The sequence below is a fragment of the Malurus melanocephalus genome, unplaced genomic scaffold, assembly GCF_030028575.1.
Source record: "Malurus melanocephalus ecotype Western Australia unplaced genomic scaffold, MMel_1.1 scaffold_704, whole genome shotgun sequence".
Classification (NCBI taxonomy): Eukaryota; Metazoa; Chordata; class Aves; order Passeriformes; family Maluridae; genus Malurus; species Malurus melanocephalus.
This window is the reverse complement of record NW_026623936.1, coordinates 54,169-76,079: the sequence shown is the minus strand read 5'-3', so window position 1 is coordinate 76,079 and position 21,911 is coordinate 54,169. Positions and strand designations below refer to the sequence as shown.

General features: G+C 50.8%; 1 protein-coding gene across 1 annotated transcript; it reads left to right on the top strand.

The window, feature by feature from the left end:
• The first annotated feature begins 909 nt into the window (after window positions 1-909).
• CDR2L (cerebellar degeneration related protein 2 like) lies at window positions 910-20,536 on the top strand. Its single transcript, XM_057384360.1, has 5 exons — window positions 910-1,414; window positions 13,605-13,717; window positions 15,065-15,213; window positions 16,086-16,250; window positions 17,752-20,536. Exons 1-5 carry the CDS (start codon window positions 1,336-1,338, stop codon window positions 18,635-18,637), a joined length of 1,392 nt encoding a protein of 463 aa, XP_057240343.1. The 5' UTR covers window positions 910-1,335; the 3' UTR covers window positions 18,638-20,536.
• The last annotated feature ends 1,375 nt before the right edge of the window (window positions 20,537-21,911 follow it).

The following is a 21,911-nucleotide window of genomic DNA, read 5'->3' as shown; positions in this document are numbered from 1 at the left end:
TTTTCCGGATGCACAGTCTGCTGCTCTTGCGTAGACACTTTATATTGCCTTTCCTGTAGGCACCACTGCAAGGGTAATGCAATCAAATATAAATCCATGGAGTTCCATCATACAGAAGGCAAAAAAATAAAAAAAATCATCATCTAAACCCACTGTCACAGGAGTTGATTTGGACCTTGGAATCTCTGATGGATTCCAGGGCTGACAAGGGCAAATAAATTCCCTCAGACCAAACTCCAGCTAGCAGAAAGACCACCACCTCTAACCCTTATTCCCTTAAGCTGAAAAGCAAGCACCAAAATCTCAAAATTTTTCTGAACTTACTTATATGTAATAGACACAATTCTTCATTTCCCTGAACTTTCAGCTCATTCCACCCTTCAGAAAGATAAGAGAAATAAAAGAGGAGCCCACATCCCTGGCATTGATTTCCCATCAGAGAGCGAAACAATATAGGSTTGGAGGAAGACACCACCCTGAGGTGATGCTGTGGGCTGTTTGTGTGGGATGTCCTCTTCTTCGGCCCCAGCTAAGGGGGGATGGATGGTCTTCTTGAAGAACAACCCACACAAACCCAGCAAGGCAGAGAAGGCATTGACACCTCCACTGAGAGGTCCCGAGAATCGCCCAAAGTCACCGTGAATCCCATGGCAAGGCCAGGACATGTCATTCCAACCGCAAGCCCTGCTCCAGGCAGACCTCCCGGCCGGAGGGACAAAGCGGAGGGACAAAGCAGAGGGACTGCGGGACAGCTCCCCTTGCTCGCAGCCCGGGWCAGCCCCACCCTGGCACCCCACAGCCCGCTCCCCGCAGCCCCGCGCCCGCCCCGCTGTCCGCGGCAGGGCTGGGCGGAGAGGAGGAGACGGAGGCGGAGAAGAAGGAGGCGAAGGAGGCCGGTCTCGCCTCGCCTCCCCCTTCCCTCTCGCCGGTTTTCCTTGCAGCATTTCCATGCTAGAGGTCCCCACCGAGCTGCGGAGCGAGGATCTGCCTGGCTGCGCCGGGCCCTCTTCCTTCCTTTGTGCATCCCCCAGCCCTGTGCAAGCCGTGCCCCCCCGCCCCGGCCGCCACGTCCCCGCTGCATCCCTCTCTCCGGAGCCCCCCCCGGCCCTGAAGGCAGGAGGAAGCCGCCCCCCCGAGCACGCAGAGCCGGGGCAGCGGCCAGGCACCGGCTGCCACGTCGKGCCACCCCCTCCTTGCCGGCCCGGCCGGGGCACCGAGGCCGCATCCCCGCCCGCATCCCTGCCCGCATCTCCGCATCCATCCCGCTGCGCGGTTCGGCGGCGGCGGGGCCCCCTTCGGCGGATGCTGCGCGTCTCCCCGGGCCGCTGGTGCTAAATGCTGAGCGCCGACAGGATGGAGGAGTTTCAGAGCGAGGAAGAGGAGCCCTGGTACGACCAGCAGGACCTGGAGCAGGGTAAGGATGGGGGCACCCCGCAAGCTGCCAGGGATGGCGGGCTAGGGGATGCACGGGCAAGAAAACGGGCAAACCCCGGGGACTGGAGGGTGGGATACCTTCTCTCTGGACTCCGATTTGGTTGGCAAAGCCATCACCTCGTCCTKCAGCGGCAAATCTCGGCTCCGCTGCTCCAAACCACTGTCCTGGCCGAGGAAAGTTTAAAACCGATGGATAGAGACAGGGAGCCCAGAGCTGTCCTGAGCACCATGGCAGTAAATTATTTGTTATGCCACATCTCCAAGGAAGCTGGCTCCCAAAAAAAAACTTGCTGCCGGCAGAATCTAACACGGATAGTTATAACACTGCTTTTATTTCAGAGCAGTTCAAGGTAGAGTTACCAGGCACATTAGTTAGAAATTAATACCTGGGAAATAATGAATTGCTGAGTATGCTGAAAGTCTCTCTCAAAAGCTTTTGCTATCCAAGCCCAAATCCAAAGGGATCTTCAGCTTCTTAGTCACCTAATTACTTCTGGAGATTTTTCCAATCAGCCCTAAAACCAGGAGAAATAGGCGAGGAGAAGAAAAAAAAAATCAAGGCCAAGTTTCAAACAGCAAAAATAACCTTGTTAGAAGATAAGCGTTCACTTGTGTAGTTTGCTTTGAAGTAACTGTACCTAGTTCAATGGAGTGTTTATCCTAAGGCTGGACAGTTGGTGCCTGTGGGTATTTGGGGCTTTTTAAATTTTTTTTTTATCTTAATATTTTGAGTCAACACGCAGTAAGTAAATAACTGGAAGGAGTCCCATTTCAGGYCAGTGGCCCAAAGAATGAGCAAAACTGATTTGCCAATGCATAGCAAAAACTCATTCCTACCGAAACACAGTTCCCCTCTGGCACATTGCACTATAGGTACAGTTTTATATTTGCCTTTCCCAGCTGACTGTCAGCAGGGATGTGCAGTCCAGCTGCAGTGCCTCAGCCCACCATTGCTCCAGCACATTATGTCATGATTCRAAGTTTATACAACTTCAGCTGCAGGACAGGGGCCCAGCAAGGAATGATAACCATCACCCCAGGGGTTGTTACAGCTGGGCTTTAACCCCAATTTCTCAATTAACAGGAAGTAGTGGGATTCTGGGCCCTGTTCTTTGAAACACAACACTCAAACAAAGCCAAGAGCACAGAGATGGAGCTATCAGCTGGATAAACAGTGCKGCCTTTGACTGCTCAGAAATTCACATTTCTGGGTGACGTCTTCCCATGGCTCACAAGGGGCCTGGGCACTGGTCCAGGGGCAGGATGCAGGCTGAGGAACAGCAGAATAAGGGATGAATATAGGGAGTGTTGAACAATGTGGGACCAATTGATTATTAGCCTAACGCTGTCCCTGGTGTCAGGTTCATGAGTCAGCACTGGCACTGTACAACTGACTCACAACAATAAAAGCACCTTCCCATTGCAGGCCAGGTTCCCAGCTCTGTCCCAACAGCCTAAATGCAGAATGACTGTCACCGGATGATGGATTGATGCTGGGGACGGGCTCCACTTTTGAGCCCATACAGAACTGGAGGAAAACACAGACCCAAAACAAAGCCCAGCTGTGGGTTTGCAGCCTCCTGTGTATGAATAGGGGCTGCATGGGCTTGCACAAACTCAGAAGGAGAGATGGGGGAAGGCTTTAGCTGGAATCAGCCAAGTGGAAAGGTCCTACAGGGTAATTACAACCGTAATTAATTTGCATGATGCACAAAGCATCACGAAGGACAGTGCTAGACTTTGTCCAAATCCACTGTGCCTTTGCATGACACCCAGAGGTCTTTGGTGGCGGCACAGGCGTGGAGCTGTTGGTTTGGGAATGGGGGGTGGAAGTGCAGCACAAGACATCCAGCGTGGCACGATTAGAGGCGTTACTAAGAGGATTGGCATGCCAAGAGCCCAGGGTCGCACAGAAACCCACGCCTGGCAGCAGCGCCGGGAGGGCGGAGGACAAAAGCAGAGGCTTAAAGACCATTCCTTGGGAGAGAGGGGTGGGAGAAACAAGAAACAATTTAAGCCAGGAGAGCAGAGAAGGTTCTTCTGTGAACCAGTTGGTTGCTGGGCCTTTATCGTCATTTCACAGCATCATCAAATATTTATTACATTTACATCCAAAACTGTTTGCTAAGCAACAGATGGCTTAACTGGGAGCTCTGTGATGATTATGTTAATTAACCATTTTAGCACCAGAGTGGAAATCATGCCTCCAGCTCCACACCAAGCACCTGTTACTTTCCTCCTCATCCTCCATGAGCTTCACCTTGCTGAAGTAACTGATTTTTTCTAGAAAATAAACCCCAATCACTCTTTTTTCCCCATAAAGCCCACAGCAACTGGCTGCATCCACCATACGCCTTGGAAGAAGCAAGATCTGGTCTTCAGCCACAAGSCCCTTCCAGCCTTGTGCAAATGAACCCTTTCACATTCCTTTACCTTTTTGTTGCCCACTGCAACACTCTGTGGCTCAAGGCATTGTACTAAAATGCCTTAGCCTGTAGAAGCAGGGACTCAAATCCCAGCCAGGACYCTCAGCAATGACATGGAAACGGCAGTGGTGTCCTGTGAGGTTTCCTTTGTAATGAAGTTCCCTCTGGGAAGGCTTTCTGATTTGAGAATGTGGTAAAAATGGAGCTGCAATTCCCTGGTACCACRACTTAGCTGATTGCTTTGTGAGCAYGACTAGATATCAGTGCTGCTTTGGTCCATCTACCTTCCATGGGCTTGGGGGTCTGTGCCTCTAAGTGTTAAAACCAGGATACAGTTCTGGTGAACCTTTTCCAGCCTTTGAGAACTGATGATGTGGCTGCAGTTGCATCACACCCTGTGCACAGGGCCTACGTGCAGCCAGACCCCGAGAGAATGAATGAGCTAAAATTAGAGAGTCTGAGCTGCGGATAAGTGGGGGCACCTTTCCTGTTCATCAGGAACSTTTGTGTTTGGGAGGGCTGTGTGCCAACTCAATTGCATCTGGATCCAAACAGACCCTGCAGCTCTGCCAGCCACTTCCAGCCTTCATCTTCCCCGCAGCAATCTCCCAAGATGAGTCCTCCTTGCCGTCATCCCACTGCATTCCCTAATCTTCCCAACCTCCCTATGCCCTGCCAGTGTTCAGGTCTCAGCCAGAGAGCATAGTACAGCCCAAGAGAAGGCCACCCTTATGATCTCWGGACCTAACCATAGCCTAAAGCACATAGTGAGATTCTTGGGATGTTCTGCATGGGGCCAGGACCCCAATAATCCTGATGGGTCCCTTCCAACTCAGCATTTTCTAGGATTCTGTAAGTGTGGGGTGATTCCTCCCATGTCAATAAACAGCCTCTCAYTGCTCTCAGGTAGGCAGCAGGACCAGAGGAAGTGCAAGAACCAGCACATCACCTCATAGCCACTGCGAGACCAGTCATCCTCCTGGGCAGCCACAGGAACTTTTGGGCCAAACCATCTGCATTGCAGGCTTAGGACATTACGGTTGTAACCTCTAAAGGTCTCCAGATTTAAGGATCTTTTTAAATTCCTCCTCCTCTTGCCAAGCATCTGATTGCTTGTGTGCTAAGAAGGAAAATGACACAAGGTGCTGAGCTTGCATCACTCCCAACTCATCCGTGTAAAGACACAGGGTCACCAGTGYTCCAGTGACCAGATCCTGGCATTGGGGTGAGCCCAGGGGATCAGTGCTGCACSATCCAGCCTACATGGGGTGGTCCAGAGTGCTGTAATCCACTGTCAGATTCCCCAAAGGATAAACTGCAYGGGGGAGCTGGTGACATTCCAAAATCTGCCCCTCGTGATGCAGTCCAGGGACACACCTTGCCTGTCCTCCAGGAGCACAGCAGTTAACTCCCCTCCCTCCCTCCCCAGAGGCAAGCCAGAAGGGCAGAGCTTTGCCTGCAGTAGCTGAGCCACTTATTTATTTAGCAGTGCAGTACAGCAGGTAGCTTATGGAAGTGGAAAGTTTTCAGTGACTAATTGCTGAGCTGCTTAGGAATGACAAGAGGGACTAGAAAAGTCACAGGAGACAGGGAAATAAGATGACAGTTAGGTTAGTCTGAGGAAGGGATGAGAGGCTCCAAATATGGGGGTAAAAAAAAATTACTATATATAGATGTATTTTMCTAGAGTGAAAATTCCCCTGCTACATGAGGGCAGCAAGAATAAAGGGCACAAAAAAGCCCCACACAGCAACTTTCAGGGAGAGACCAGAAGCTCCTGTCCACATCTGCTGAGCCCAGGCACATACTTCCAGCTGTGGGAGGAAGCAGAATTAGAGGAACTGCTGGACAGCAAAAAGGAAAAAAAAAGAAAACCCAACAAAATAAATCAAATCTGCCATATCTCCCATCCTGAAACTATCAGCTAACAGTGGCAATTCTCCTTGGCAAGGCCATGCTCGAAGGATTTATGGTCTGAATCCTGAAGGACATTTTCCCCCTGCAGCTCTGAGCCCGAGGGACTGGGAGCCAAGGCACCGACTGCTAACACCCTGCATGGGGAGCTTGTCCCCCAGCCTGGCAGTTTCCAATCCTCTTTCTTTGCTCCTGTACCAGCCAGTGCTGGCTGGGGACAGGGCGGATGCACTGACTCAGTGTGACAGGCAGGAACCACTTAGAGCTGTGACAGAGCAGGGTCCCATCCTGCTCCTGCTAAAAGCAGTGCCAGCGCTCAGGATAATGCACAGCTCGCTTGCTCCCACACTCACACACTCCATCTCCTCTCCCAAAAGGCTTTCCCAGAGCAGCACAGTGCTAAATTCCCACCTCATCTCACTCCACCAGATCTGTGCGCTCACACCAAACAGATCTTTGGAGCTGCCAAAGCTTCTACTTAATCTGGCCAAAAACATGTATACAGGCCCAAAATTTAGGAAAACATCTCCAATACAGAATACCCCAGAGGACTGAGACCAGATGTTACACAACTGCTGCTCTTTGCACAGCTGGGAATTTCAGAGGGATTTTATGTTAGTTTGTTTGTTTGTTTTTTCCATGTGTGTTTAACAAACCATTATAAACCATCTCTCCAAAAAGCGACAGAACTAATGGTTTAAACAGCCTGTTCCTCTGCAGCTTTCTGGGAAGTCACTGTAGTCTATCCCATGTGCTGTGCAGCTGTCCTGGCCTGTTCATTTGCCTCCTCCCTGAAGAATTCAAACTTTGGAGTGTGTAATATCCAGGTCTATGCTGGCCTCTTCCAAATATGCAGCAGCAGAAATAGGAATTGCAGCAAGGACATAGTTGCACCATCCTCCAAGTTTTCTTGGTCCACAAGCAAGTGTTGAGTCCTGGGAAGGAACCTGAACTGAGAGGTGGTGGACAAGCACTGGTTCCTTCAGGAGGAGGCAGAACAAGGAGCAGCACAGCACATCCCACGAGCATCAGTCTTTGCAGCAGAACTGTGTGTCAGGGCTCTGTTTTTGGTGTTGGGCCCCCAAAAGTATTGCTCTGCATCCTGCTCAGGACTGGTGATGGACATAACACCATTTTGAGAGTACATCAAGTATTTCATCACTCCCTTTCCCTGCAAACCCAGACTGGAGGATTACAGCCCTGTGCGGCTGCACAAACAGTTCTGATCACTCACCAGTTCCCACATGGGCAGCATCTCCAACCTGTGCCAACAGCAAGGTGAGCTGAGCACCTGGAGGAACAGGGCTTCCTAAACTCCCCAGCAACAGATGGGAAGGGAGCAGTAGTGGGGCAGCACCCTACAAAATTATACACTTATCTTCAAAGCCAAGAAAAAGAGCTGTTAGAGAAGAGGTGGGCAGGTTTTTGGTGTTGCTGTAGAGGGTCAGGCTSTTTCTGCATTTAGCTGTGACACTTGGCTGTGGAAGAAACATCCCTGTACCTACTTGCCTCTGGACATAAGAGGTAGCAGACAGGAGTAACCAGCAGTGGCAGTGYTGGCAGGGGTCTCGGGGGCTGCTGCAGCTGCAAAGTGACAGCTGTGCAGGAATGGTTGCTCCCCCAGTGTCCAAATCACTCAGGATCAGTGGCTCCACCTGCCTCCCCCCAGCAAGAGGGGAGCAAGGGCATCCAAGTTGGCTGGGAATGGCTCAGAATATGTTGTGTGAGCAGGAGCAGGGCAGGAGGTCTGACAGGGTCATGGCAGCCCAGTGCTGTGGGCACTGTCCTGTGCCACGTGAGCACAGTGACCTGTCCTTCGCAGGGCGCCTTTGCTCGGGGCTCTGCACGTGCACAGAGCTGTGCTGAACACCTTGCTGCTGCTCCTCGTYCATCCTGGGTCACTTACAACCTCCTGCCCCCAAAATACACAGGGGAGAGGAGTTCTGCCACATGGCAGCCATCCACATGCCTGTGTCTTCAGCTTTAAAAAAGTAGAAGCCTTTATTCACGGTTTTCTGCAGCCCAACGTAATTAATTAGTTGGAGCTTTGCTGCCCGGGGGAGGAGCGCACACAGGAAAGCTCTGGCTGCCTTTCTCCCTCCTCTTTCTTCGTTCCTTCYCTTCAATAGCCCCACTTGTATATATTTATTTAGGACATTCTGATCCAGGTGCACTATCAGACCCTCAGAGCCACCAGTCACCGAGCTTTTTGAAACCATTTGCCTACAAGGCAAACACAGGCACCGAGGCTGCTTAGATAAGAGAACAGCAGGAAAAGATGCAGATGGGGCCTCAGCCATGGTCTAATAACATCCTCTGTGTTCTCATGCTCTAACAGCTTGGCAAAAGGAACAGCGAGTGCCGTGGGCACAGGGATGGGACTGCTCTGCATAAGCAGAGGTGACCATCCTGGGTCTCAAACAGTAATATACAGGGGAGAATTTGGGGTGCAGGATGATAAGAGGGAAGAAAGAAAAGGAATCAATTAAACCTAAAAGGACTGGTGAGCATCTGAGAATGAAGGAGAGCTGATAAAGGAAGTACGGGATAGAACTGAAAAATACAGAAGGCAAGAAAGGGAGCAGCAGGGGCTGGGAAAGCTGGAGGGTTTCTCTGCAGCACAGCACCGTTCAGTCCCTGAACCCCTTCTCAGGGATTTCCACCTCCTTGGTGGTGCCACTTTTGCTCAGGGGATGCAAGACAGCATGGAAGGATCTGTTCTCAGTGCACTGGGCTTGCCTTGACCCCCTGCCAAACACCCCTCTGCCACCATCTGAGCTCTCCCCACCAGGGACACTTGCAAAGCCAAAGGCAGCACAGGAGCACGTAATAGATTACACAAGAGAAAGAAAAGGAAGGAAAAAAACCAAGCAGGAAATCCAGCAAATCTCATTAGGGTAACAAAAATGCCAGTGTGACCAACATCAGCTCAGCCCAGCGAGAGGCACAGTTTGAAAGAAGGAGGAGGCGATACTGCCCAGGGTTCAARCACCCCCTTTGCTCTCACCCAGCCCTAACAGAGGCTTTTCCCCACTGCTTCATTGGGGCTGTTTTACAAAGCAAGCCCTGCCTTTGTGGAACACCCCATTACACCAAAATAACAGATCCTCAAAAAAAAACCAAAAAAAAAAACCCACACAGAACACCCAATGCAAAGCTGAACTAAGCAGCAATGTCTGAGTTATGCCAGTATAAAAGGGATGGGGAATCCATATCTCAGCAGTAACACTGGTGACATTCTGAAAGCTCTGCCTGGCCATGGGAAACACTATCCTCTGTAAAATAGTCATGCTAAAAAGGTTTTTCCAGACTGTTTTTGAGATGTCAGATGGCATTTGCTTCCCCACACCCCAGCAAGTCCCACTGCAATGCCTTATACAGGCCAAGTACAGAGCTTGCCTCCATCTCCTGCCATGGAGCAGCAGTAAGTGATATACAAAAAGATGATCTTCATTGTAATATACCCAGACAGCACAATCCCTTGCAACYAAGAAGGAAAACAAATGAGTAGCAAGTATACCCTACCCCGGGGTAAACCAGCAAGCATCAGTCATTTAGACTTTGAAAGGAATAATTGAACCCACCCTTGACTTTAAGTACCCGTGTGTAATGGAGCAGACAGCAAATGCCATTAAATTAAACGTCAACAGCATTAAACATCAGTTCTTAACTCTCAATGTACCCCATCCATCAGCTCACAAGCACCCTGAGCTTCCTCCAGAGACCTCCACACCCTCYTCCCTGTTGTTCAGCAGATGCATTCACCATGTGCAGCACAGGACAGGAGCAGCCCTTTCCACAGCAGCCCTTTCCACAGTCCCACATTTAGGAAGGGGCCACAAGTAATTCCTTTATAGATGCTCAGCTGAAAGGGACCTGCAAATCCATAAATCCTTGCTCATCTGCACCACAGAGCAAAGGACTTCTGTGCCCCCTGCAAGCTGCTGGCCTTGCWGGACAGGGACAGGACTGGTTTATTAAAGGTGAGGAGCCAAGTGCAGCATCCCCAGTGTGTTCTCTCACAGACTAAACACAAGAATCCCTCGCTGCAAGAGAGATGACAGGGGAAAGTCCAAAGCAGCTGCACCAGATGGTGCTTCCTCCAGAAAGCCGCATTTACGAGGAGCATCTGAACAGACACCAGATCATCATCGTGCCAAGAGCAGCCGAGACCCRCCCGGCACTGGGGCAGAGTCACAACCAGGACGTGCTGGGGGGAAAAGACCCCTCCAGAGAGGGGGCTGTGGTAGAGTGCTCTGCCCAAACAGATGCAGGTCTGCAGCACTGGGAAGGCAGAAAMAGCTCCAAATCCTCTTTGAGCCCTGTTTGAGGCTGGGGAAGCGCCCAGCTCTGCCGCAGCCCTATGGAGGGAGCACCCGCCTGTGCCAGCACTGCCACAGGATGCTGCCGTGAAGGAATACCCTGCAGTTTGTCCCTCAGCCTCTCTCCATCAAAGGCAACCTGCTACAGCTTTTGGATCAGGATGGGGTTTTTTTCAAGTTTCCTCAGTGGCACAGAGGTAGCAGAATTATAGCTGGGCTGCTGCTGCTCTCTGAAGCTCCAGGACGGTGCCTCCTTGATGTTCTGCCCAGCCAYGCTCCCTGCACCAAGCACTGCTTGGATTCAACTCCCGCTCCCTTCCCACCATATGGTCTCTCCTCTYATCCCCATCTTCCTTGCTCAGATGCCTTTTCCATGGAAGCTTTCAGGGAAATGCAGCCTCTCTCCCTCCCCTCCGCTGTTCCAGGCACAGCCCTTTGTTTGGGGACACRGGGTGTCTCCTTGGCTGGTGTTAATTAGAAGGGTCACGTCAGTGYTCGCAGTACAGAGAGCCAGAGGGCACCAAGCTGGTGCTATCTGGGACAGTTTGCATCCACAGTTCTCCCCTCATAGGGTTTGGCAGCATCAAGACCCCATTTTTGAAGTGGAAGGTTGGCCATTTCACAKTGGTGCCTTCAGCAGAGGCAGGATGTGGAGGGATGGGGCACATCGAGCGGACACACAGCACTTTATTTCTCCTCCTGCATCCAGAGGGGAGGGGGAAGGGAGGCATCAGCRTATCTGCTAAATTAGGGCAAGTCCTTCAGCACTGGCTGGTTGATCTGACAGTGGAGAGGCAAAGAGGAATACAAAAAAAAATGTGGGAAAACCATAGTACTATGCAGAAAGAATCCTTGAATTCCTAAACAGTTCTTTCTTTCCCCCCCCCAACCCCAAACAACTTGGTGAAATTTYACATTCAGCCTCAGGTTTCCCAGGTCTCTGAGGAGAAGAGCTCTGTCCTCCCCCAGCCCGTGCACAACTACAATTAGTAGAAAGAGGGATCTGGATTAAAGACAACATTAAAGCACTTGCATACAGCATCTCCTCCCTCCCCACAGTCCCACAGCCTGGGGGGACCAACAGGTGGGGAAGAGGACTCGGGAACAAGGGGTTGGATAAGACAGGATTACCAAGGATGCTTTGGCTGGCGGGCAGAGAGTAAGGGATTCTGTGTGACGACATCTGAGGCAGTTAAAAGACACTAAAAGAATCAATTCCCCCATGTCCTTCAAGCCTGGAGTCTCTCAAGCCCTTATGCTTAAAATGGAAACGAAAATTTCCTCCTCAGAGCCCATCCCTGTTCTTTCTCTTTCCCACTCATCCCSAAACACTGCCCATTTCCCCCATTAAATTATTGCTGACAGAGCCCTTTAAATTACAATGCAGAATCTTGCACTGCCTAATCCACTTAACTCAACCCCAGCTGATTAAATTGGATGCCATATGGTGGGAGAGCACTGGTGTAATCCGCAGGGACGGGGACACACTTGACTCATTACCTGGAGCACAGCATGGAGCCCTCTCACTACACACCTCCACATCGGGGCCCTGCTCGCTGCCAGGGATGTCATTTCCAAGGTGCCACTCTCCAGCAACAACACTGGCTCTGGCAAGGTGGTGCTGACATTAAACACAGCCCCAAGCAGCTTAAAGGCACAAATTATCCTTCATCTCTGCTGGCATCTGGCTGTTCCCCCAGCCCCAGCTGGTGTAGCAAACACTCGGGTCTCCCAAGGGCACTTTATAAACGAGGGAAATTTGGTGCTTGGAAAAAACCAAAGAGGTGCAGGAGCTCTGTCCATGGGGAAACACACCAATAACTTGATTGCAGGGAGAGCTGCGACTGCAGCTCTCAGACTGGGTCACTGTGCAATGATGAGGATTATAATTAAAAAGGTCACAGCCCTTTTAATAATAACACCCCGCAATGCAGGGCACAGCTGGAGAGCACATTCCCATGGCAAAGGGGAGATTCGAGGACACGCTGAGCAGCTGTTGGCAGCACCACATCTGGGGAGCCAGCAAAAAGAAACATCACCATCCTAACATATCAGACATCCCACAGAACAGCGTTATCCACCAGGAAAGCCCCATCCCAGGCATTGACAGCACTGTGGCTCACCCCCTGGCAAGCACTCATGTCAGCATGAGCCTCATTTTATGAGGTGTGAGAGGTCAGGGCTTTTCCAGGCTCAGAATACATCCCAGGAGTCCTGGTTCCCCTTTTTCTTGTTTTAGTGACCAAGTATCCCTCTTTCCCAATCAACCGCATGGCCAAATGAACTGCTGGAGAAAGTTATAGCTGCTCACAACCCTGGCAGAGCCTTTGTGCAACACATCATTAGATGCAGAGTAGAGAGGAGAGTTACAACTGGCTGAGAAAATGCCAGGACAGGAGATCCAAATCCCCTCACACCCTGTAGGATTGTCACTCCTTAATTATCTACAGCTGCATAATAACCACACTGGAGAGRGAAAGAGCAGTAACACACACCAGGACCTGTCTCCTTACCTCTTGGAAGATTTAAGGTCAGATTTTCACTCTGTCATCCTAAGAGCTGTTAAGTCACCTCTAGAAGCACTAGGAAAAAATAAAACCTGTGTGCTCATAGTGAAGGTTTAAGAAGACAGCCAATTCCTGCAAAAGCAAAGAGACATCCCAGCCCCACAAACAGCATCACCTGTGTCCTCAAACTTTGGCCAACACAGGATTCACAGGGCCTGGGGGCTCTTTCTTTGTCCAACAGCAGCAAAACCGGCACTTTAAACTGACCACACTGCCAACATCTACTTTTGCCTGCACTTSTCCTGAAGCCCAACTATTTCAGTAGCTTCCTAAGGGCATTTGGAGGTGGCAGAGGGTGAACACAAAGCGGTTTGTCCTTGCCCTGGAGCTGCCCCAAGGAAAGAGCCTCGGACCAGGCTGCTGCAGCGCTACCAGGGCGGCACATCTGGGAGGTGCTTCCAGCCCCCTCAGGCCACAAGGGGTTTTATTACTGCTGTCAGTCTATTAGCAGGTGATGGATGGAGGCTGACAGCGAAGGCAAGGCTCTTCCTTCGTTAGAGATAATAACATAATTTACAGAGCATCCCCAGGGCCCTGCAGGGCTTTACCAAGCCTTGCTGTATTCTGATGGGTGCTGAGCCCTTCTCAATGATAGGGGAGGGAGGTACTGAGCACCTGACACAGCCCAGATCATGGGCTGATCCTGGTTACAATGTGCAGGGAGTGCAGGAGGGTTTTGTAGCCAGCAAAGCACCAAATCCTCATTGCATGGAGGAGCTGCAGAGTCCTGAGCTCAGCCTCCCCTTGCTCCTGCAGCCCAGCAAGGCAAAAGGCCAGATCTTGTATGCTCTGTCAGCATCAGGTCAAAACGTGCTGGTAAAACCAGTGCCATGAMAAATGTGCTGCTGTGCTTGGTGTGGGGTCTTTTCATGAGTGGGGAGATCCGACATCCTGCCATGGAGCCACAGGAWGTGCAGCAGCTTTGTCCCTCTGCTTTTCAGACTTGCATTTGGCTGCAGAGCTGGGGAAGACACTGCTGGAGCGAAACAAAGAGCTGGAGGACTCCCTGCAGCAGATGTACGCCACCAACGAGGAGCAAGTGCAGGAGATCGAGGTAGGGGCTCAGTCGGGACAGGGGTGGGGACAGGGGCTGCTCGGCCACCACTGTCACCTAATGGTGAAGGTGGCAAAGGGGCACTTCCACCAGTGCCAGCAGCTCAGATGCCAGCAGAGAGGTGGGGATGTGCTGTGGGCTGTGGACGTTTAGTAACTTCTTTAAGTGCCTGAAGCACGATGGATTAAAGTCTGTTCAAATTCATCCCGGCCTGGGGAGGGTTTCATTCCCCCACTAACTGGCATTTTCCCTCTCTCACACCCTCACTCCCTGCCCAGTTGTGCACAGCAGATTTTGGTACCAGATTTTGGCACCAAGTTGCATCTGGATCATGTTTGGCTTCCCCTGCATATCCACCAGCCTTCACACTAGTTTCTCTTTGCTCTGCTGCACTTTTCCCTTCATCTCAGTGATTCAGAATCACATTTGTTCCCAGCTGGCCCCTCAGCACCCCCATAACACAGCCCCCTTTGTTAGAGGCATAAAACAGCTCTTTCTCCAGCAGCTGCCATCTAAACCCCCATCTCAAGCATCCTGTGGGGTCAGAGCAGTATTTCTAAGAACTCACAGAACTGATCTTCGAGGCTTAAACCTGCTGTGCCTGGGAGGGTTTTCATCCACTGGAAACCTTCTAGGAATCTGTGAGTGAAAAAGCACTGGGCACCCCCTGATTTAAAAGGACAGAGGGCAGAGGAGGGCTGCGAGTTCACAAAAGCAGCACATGATGCTGCAGGGATCAGACAGCTRATGTTTGAGAGAACTGGTGGCTGGATTTAGCCATCCCCCCTCCAGCAGACTGTCAGAAGCACGTCCACCATGGGATCTGGAATCTGGTCCCAGCTGAGAGTAAGCACCTGGGTAGGTGCCCCTCTCCCAATCTTCCCAGGATAAGATTTTGCAATGGCAGTCTTACAGAAAAGAGTGTGCAAATCCACAGAAACCGCAGGTCTCATATTTCACAGACTCAGACTTTTAGCCTGAATTCCCAAGGAAACACAGCTTCTGCAATCGATCTGTCAGACGATCCAGTAACCAAGTGGCCAATTTCAGTCAACTTTCAGTCTCAGGGATATCAACTTCCTTTGGTACTGGGAACAAAAAAGCAGCTGAATAGAGAGAGATTGAGGTTAGTGCCCTTCACAGAGGGCAGGGGAAGTTCAATTGTATTTTAGACACAAAACTATTTACAGTGCACAGCGGGGGTGAATATTTCATCTGTGGAAGAGGCTTCAACCAGGCAGAGCCACAGAACAGATCATCAGAGGAAGCAAAAGCTGTAGGAATTTCTGCCTGTAAAACAACCTGGATTTTTGATGTGGAGTGCTCATGCTTTCCTTTTCCTTGCAGTACCTGACCAAGCAACTGGAGATGCTGCGGCAGATGAACGAACAGCACGCCAAAGTCTACGAGCAGCTGGACCTGACAGCACGGGACCTGGAGCTGGCTAACCAGAAGCTCGTGCTGGAAAGCAAGACTTCCCAACAGAAGATCCAGTGGTACAGCTTCCCCTGGATCTTCAAGATCCAAGAGCCTTCAGCTCACGTATCCCCCACCCCAAAGCACAGCCTGTCCTTGCTGTTTAAGCCATTCTCTTGTATCAGCCCAGTTTTGCAGTGATTCACAACACAAGTGTGTTGCAGTAATGCTGGTTAGCAGGGGTCAGCCACAGCACAGACACCCCTGGGATGGATAAAGGAGTGYCTGAAGCTGCCTGGAGAGAGGCACAGCAGCCTCTCCTCAGATGAGTTTCCTTGAAGAAGAGGCACATAATCCTATCAGGGAGATCCCCAGCATACAGCCCAGCAGAAACACCAGGCACAGATCCAGCATCTTGTGAAACCCTGGCTAGTCCATGCGAAACACCAGTTTATTGATAATATTTCTTTCCTAAAGCAAGCCCATGACCAAGGCTRTCCCCAGAAAGAACACCCTAAGCCATGTCCTTGCATTGCAGCATCATTTGCAAACAACCATGTGGAGGAGGTGTTTCTTAGCAGAGCTCTACAAACTGTCCACAGACAGAACAAAACAAAATCTCTGCCCAGTCTCTGCGTTTGTCTACAAGATAAACAAGAGGAAGAGATGCTTGTTTTCAGTGCAGAGATATTCCAGGATAGTGCTTATATCCTAGAGGTGACTGTTTCAGCCAACTGATTTGAGGATGAAGGACTCAGATCAATTCCCCTGTCTTTTTTACAACCACACTCATTCGAGAGTGACCACACAGAGAAACACCAACAAAAAGCAAACACTGTCATGATCCCAGGGCACATGCTAKAAACCAGAAGCACTTTCCTGGCTCTCTATATAGGAAAAAACACCTTTTAGGAACCTGTAGCACCTGACTCTTCACCTCCTCTCTCTGCAGCTTGACAGAAACGATCGAGGGGCTGCAGAACCAGGTGGAGGAGCTGCAGAAGCAGGTGGAGGAAATGCGGAGCTTGGAGCAGCTCCGCATCCGGCGGGAGAAGAGGGAGCGGCGCCGAACCATCCACACCTTCCCCTGCCTTAAGGAGCTGTGCTCCAGCCCCAGGTACGGAGCCTTGGCTTTGCAACCCCTCCAACCTGCTCCCCACAAACAGAGGAGGCAGTGAGGCAGCACAGAAACCCCTCAAACACCGAGGTTGGGCATCAGAGCCTGAAACCCACAGCTGGACTGAAGGGGGATGCTCCTCTCACCAACCCGCTTGCCTAAGGTGGGGTTGGCAGAGCAGAGCCTTCATGATCCCAGCACAGAGATACTTCCCAAACCAGCACAGCCTGTTTTCTCTTTCCAGCTGCCTTCCAGCACAGCACCAGCTCCTCTGGCTCGCTGCAGCCAGTTGAGATGGTGCATTTTGTGCCGTGTGACTCCAGAACTGCCCAGGAGCACCAGTCACACACCCGGATCCACCACGTGCTGCCAAGTGCTGTACAAACACCTCCAGCACTACTGCAGCCTTAATCCTCCTCAAAACCCGGCCACTGTGTTAGTTCACTGACCTCGTGAGGGCATTTCTTGCTCAGCTTTGTCCACAAYAGAGGCTTCTTTAAATAGATAAGCAATCAATAAACTTTGTTACTGAAACAAAGTATATCCTCTGCCGGAGGATATGAACCAAAGACACATTGCAGCAGCAGTGGGGATGTTTATGAGACCATAACCTGACCCCCAGCAAAATCCACTTAATGTCACTGTGGTTCATTTCCCCCCAGTCCCACAAACCCACTCTCCTCCCGTCCCACAGGGCCCCACGGGCCCCCTTGCAGCTCCACAGTTGGCTCTGAAGGTCAGGCTGCCCTTCAGTGCCTTGAAATCTGTTCAATACCCCCCACCACAGCCGTGCCTCCCRGGGGAAGCCACGGAGCTTGCACTTTTCCAATCTGTTCTAAATAAACAGAATGCCATGGGCGCTTCAATGAGGAGGAARACCCCAATTCCTGACAGCAACACGAGGGAAGGGGGAAGTGCTTGTTGTCATTTCCCAGGCAATGAAGAATGGGCAACTCCATCAAAAAATCTCTGTCTGCCTTGCTGTGTAAATCCTCCCCCACTCTCTCAGGGCACCTTCCAGACACAGGGCTGCACAAGCAGTAGCACATGTGCTTCTGGGTTTTGGCTGGGTGGGTTTGGGGTTGTTGCCATATGCAGTGAGTAATTGGTGAACTCCATGGTGCAGAGAGAGCTGGGAAAAACCTAAAAAGACCTACTTTTTAGCTCAGACTGGTAGCACTTGAACACCCATTCTTGCTTCATGGCAATGCTGGTTAACCAGATGTGTCTTTTACCTTTTAGGGTCTCATTTCCCTTCTGTCTTTTATTACTGCTGTCCAATGAAACTGCAGGTTCTGTGGGACAGAGATTTGTCTCTGTGTCCAGAAGGGCCCCAGGCACATCTTGTGGTCTCYTGGCACACAGAGGAGGCACACCTCATCCCATGAGCTCCTGTCCTTTTTTGGACATCAGTGGAATTACTCACATGGCAGTGAAATACAAGTCCTTCATGGAACTGTCCCTTGGTCAGACTCTCTTAAGGATCTTTCTCCCCTTTCAGGTATGAGGATGCGTTCCAGGTCCACAGCTCTTCCACAGAATTCAACCAGAAGCCGCTGGAGAGGGAGAACGAGCGTCTCCAAGCCATGGTGAACTCGCTGAGGTCGCAGGTGAACCAGGAGAAGCAGCGCAAGGAGCGGGTGGAGCGCGAGTACACCTCGGTCATCCAGGAGTACTCGGACCTGGAGCAGCGGGTGTGCGAGATGGAGAACTGCAAACTGCGCATCAAGGAGCTGGAGGCAGAGCTCCTGGAGCTGCAGCAGATGAAACAGGTCAAGAAGTACCTGCTCAGCAGAGAGGACAACCTGTCCGAAGCCCTCCTCGAGCCRCTGAACAACGCCCCAGAAGCAGATTACATCGACCTGTCCGAGGAGGAGGGAGGGAAAAGCCACGGGACATCCATGACCCCTTCCCCAAACCACCCCGTGCGGAAAAGCTGCAGCGACACGGCCCTGAACGCCATCGTGACCAAGGACGCCGTGAGCCGGCACGAGGGCAACTACACCCTGCACGCCAACAACGTGCGCAAGAGGGGCATGTCCATCCTGCGCGAGGTGGACGAGCAGTACCACGCCCTGCTGGAGAAGTACGAGGAGCTCCTCAGCAAGTGCCGGCAGCACAAGGACAGCGTGCGCCACACGGGGGTCCAGACCTCCCGGCCCATCTCCCGCGACAGCTCCTTCAGGGACTTCCGAGGAGAGGGCCACGAGCTGGAAGAGAGGAAAACCATGGAGAAGACCATCAGCAAACACGTGGAAGCCGTGGACAAGCGGCTGGAGCAGAGCCAGCCCGAGTACAAGGCTCTTTTTAAGGAGATCTTCTCCCGCATCCAGAAAACAAAAGCGGACATCAACGCCACAAAGGTGAAAAACAAGAGCAGCAAATGAGTCGCGGCTCCACGCAGCTCCCACGTGCAATCGCGACGGCCACGTCTTCTCTCGAGCCCCAGGAAACGCCACGTGGCCCCTCTGCTTTGAAGGTTCGAGAGGTCTGCAAGAGAGAGAACGTCACAGGGACCCAAATCACTTCTGTAAGCTTGGGCCCTGGACAACCCAAGTCGGGACAATTGTACATTGTAGTTAGAGGATTTCAGAAACCACATGACGGATCTCTGCATGAGTTACTGCCGCTGCCAGACATCACAACAGCAATGTAAACCCCACCGTGGAAAAAAAAAATTAAACCAATTTCTTCCTCCACCCCTTTTCAGCTTGTCCTACAGCCCGGTTACCTGCAAGCAAAAGCCTGGATGTCCTCCAGCCTCCTGCCACAGCTGGAGCATGGCATCTCAGAGTAAAAAAGCCATCAGAACTTTGGGGCCTTCCCCAGCACAGCAACCCAGTCCTCCAGTTTGGTTTTTATGGCTAAGAATCTATGCTTGAACCCAAGAGACTCCTGTCTCTGCCTTCCCCAAAGGGCAGYTTGGTCTTGCTATTTAAGCCATTCTCTAATCAGTCAGGTTTTTCAGCTCTTTACAATGCAAGCTCATTGCAACTGGAAAAACTTGAAGAGAAACATAAAACTGATTGTTCCATCTCCATCAGCATCGCTCAGTGTTTCAGCCCACACTCTCCAGACCTTGCAGGCATTTTGGATTTGCTTGCCCTGGTGTTTCAGCCCAGGTRAAGCACCGTGCCTGGTAGGAACTCGGTACCCAGAGCTTTCCCACAGCGAGACAAGAAGTGCTATCACAACATCAGAGACACGCTTTTGTCTCACAGTCTGTGTACCAGCTCTCTGTGCTGTGCTCTTCAAGAGATTGTCATTGTCCCATTGTCGCAAATTCCTCAAGAACAGCTTGCATGGGCTTACAAAACTGACTCCGGGGACTTGCACTCAAGCTGGGGGATGCAGCATCTCCCGGGTCAGGAGTCTGGCCCTGGCAGTAGCACGGATCACACATCACCCCTCACTCCTGCTCCARACATTTCCCCAGCCACCAGGACAGATTTCAGCTTCCTGCTGAAAATAATCTTTCTTGGCTGAGACACTGTCACCTCTCATGTTCCAGTTCCCTTTCCAGCACTGAAATCTCCTCAYTTTTGCTTCCACAGACATGCAAAGACACAGCCAAAAGGCCACTGCAGTCTCAGGAATCAGCAGTTCCCCGTTTTCATGAACTAGATGATGACCTTGCATGGTCAGACATGTTTTAGGCAGAGAAGCAGCATCTCATTACAGCTTAGGTGACACCCTGAGCATTGAGCCACAAAACCCAGCAGTTCAGTGTAAGCAACCTACTCTGTACCCGCCTGGARAAACCATCAGCTACATCTGGATTCTCTTTTCACCAGCTTACAATCCCAAAATCTTGGCTCAACAGCTGGGATTTCCACAACATTGAGATAAATAAATGAGATTGTGRCTTTGGAAGGGGAAGACTGTTCAAATGGAATTATCCCCTGACTCCAGGGCTTTGATGCTACAAGGAATTACCTTTCTTTCACTCCCCATGGAATTAATGCAGAAATACCCCCCCAAAACCGCCCTGTTTTGTTAAGCTGAGTAYCACAGAGGTAAGTTGGCGGGAGTGTGATGCCCAAACCACCCCTGCTCCAGAGGTCTCCTCCCCAAAACCACCGACTGCTCTGCTCTTCCACGCTCTGCATTTCCAGGTGCCCCACGGCCCCAGACACATCAGGAGCCGCACGCACGGCTGTGGCTACCAGCTCTGTAACAGTATGGAGAACCTTCATGCCTTATTTATTTATAATGGAAAGCAGTTGTCTAATAAAATAAAATAAATAAAAACGAAGCAACAGCAGCAAGAGAAGCGTTGTTGATTTACTGGGAGCATTCGCCACCCGTTAACTTGGCACTTGTAGCAGTGTTGGTTTAAGGCAGGCAGTGTTTGCCCTGCAGTCAGCTGCTGCTGCAAAGCTGTGGGAAGGGAATCACCCTCGCTTTCTGTTTTTAACAATCCCAGAGGATCAGCATCACAGTTAAGTGCACAAAACATTAAACATATTTTTAAATGCTCTATTCTCCTCACAAATACAAAGCAATGCCAATTTCCTCACAGCTCTTTTTACTTTTAAGAACAGCACAAGAGTTAATTCTTTGATTTTCATGTAYAATTTGGGTCAAGAAAGTGCTTCAGGCACCCTTGCAGAAAGGAAAGAGAATATGCTGAACTATTCTGCTGCATTATTTATATAACACACATTTTTGTTCACTTGGACTGCCAACACTTGCCACGCGATAAAACCCCTCTTTTGTCAGCTCGGAAGTCTCTGTAAAACCACACAATTTCCGAGCCCCCAATTCAAATCCTGCTTTCCTTTCGGTCTTTTTTGCAAACCACAAATCCAGAAATGACTGATGTAAGTAACATGATATTAGTACTTGGCTTGACAAAGGCACAGCTGCCGTGTATCAGCAGTGTGTTCAGCAAAGTGCTGAGGGCAATTTTCTTCTGCATCCAAAAATATTAGTGGCCATGCATACACGTCCTGATTGACTGTGTGAGTCAGAGTCACTTGATTCCTGCCTTAAGTGAGGCTTTCAGTGATCAGAGGAGGAGAAAATAAGCATCTTCTGGCCTTCCGTGCCACCTTTGAGCTAAACTTTTCCAATTCCTCTTGAAATCCCAAGGAAAGCTGCACAACTCCACTAAGAGAGCGCTCAGCAACCACTCTGCCAGAGGAACTGGTGTTAGGSAGAGCAGCAGCTACTTAACAGCACACCCCCATGGTTCAGGATGGAAAGGAAAATTGCTGCATGCAATTCAAGTGGATGAGAAATAATGACATCATCATGTGTGTGATGTCACAGGAAATAGTTCTTAATTTCAGAATTTGGCAAAATCGATGTTGCTATTCAGCTCAGAGCGTTAAGATCAATAAGGGCACAGCTTGTCAACAATCTGGTCTCGTGCTGAATTTGAAAGATGGCATTTAGGACAACATGCAGTTCCATCAGATCTGGTTTGGCTTCTCACTGGAGCACCAGTCTAAATAGCCCTTCAGAAGGGCACCTGTTGTTATGGACAGGGAGGGGCTGTGTGAAGCACAAATTCAAGGGATTTATGGAGATCCCACAGGAAGGATTCAGCACCTTCCTCTCTTACAGCAGCTGAGACCTTCGGGAAAGTCCCTGAAAGCCGTTTGCTCCTGCATTAACAGCCTGTGCCTGGTGCACACACAGAGTGACGGGCTCCTT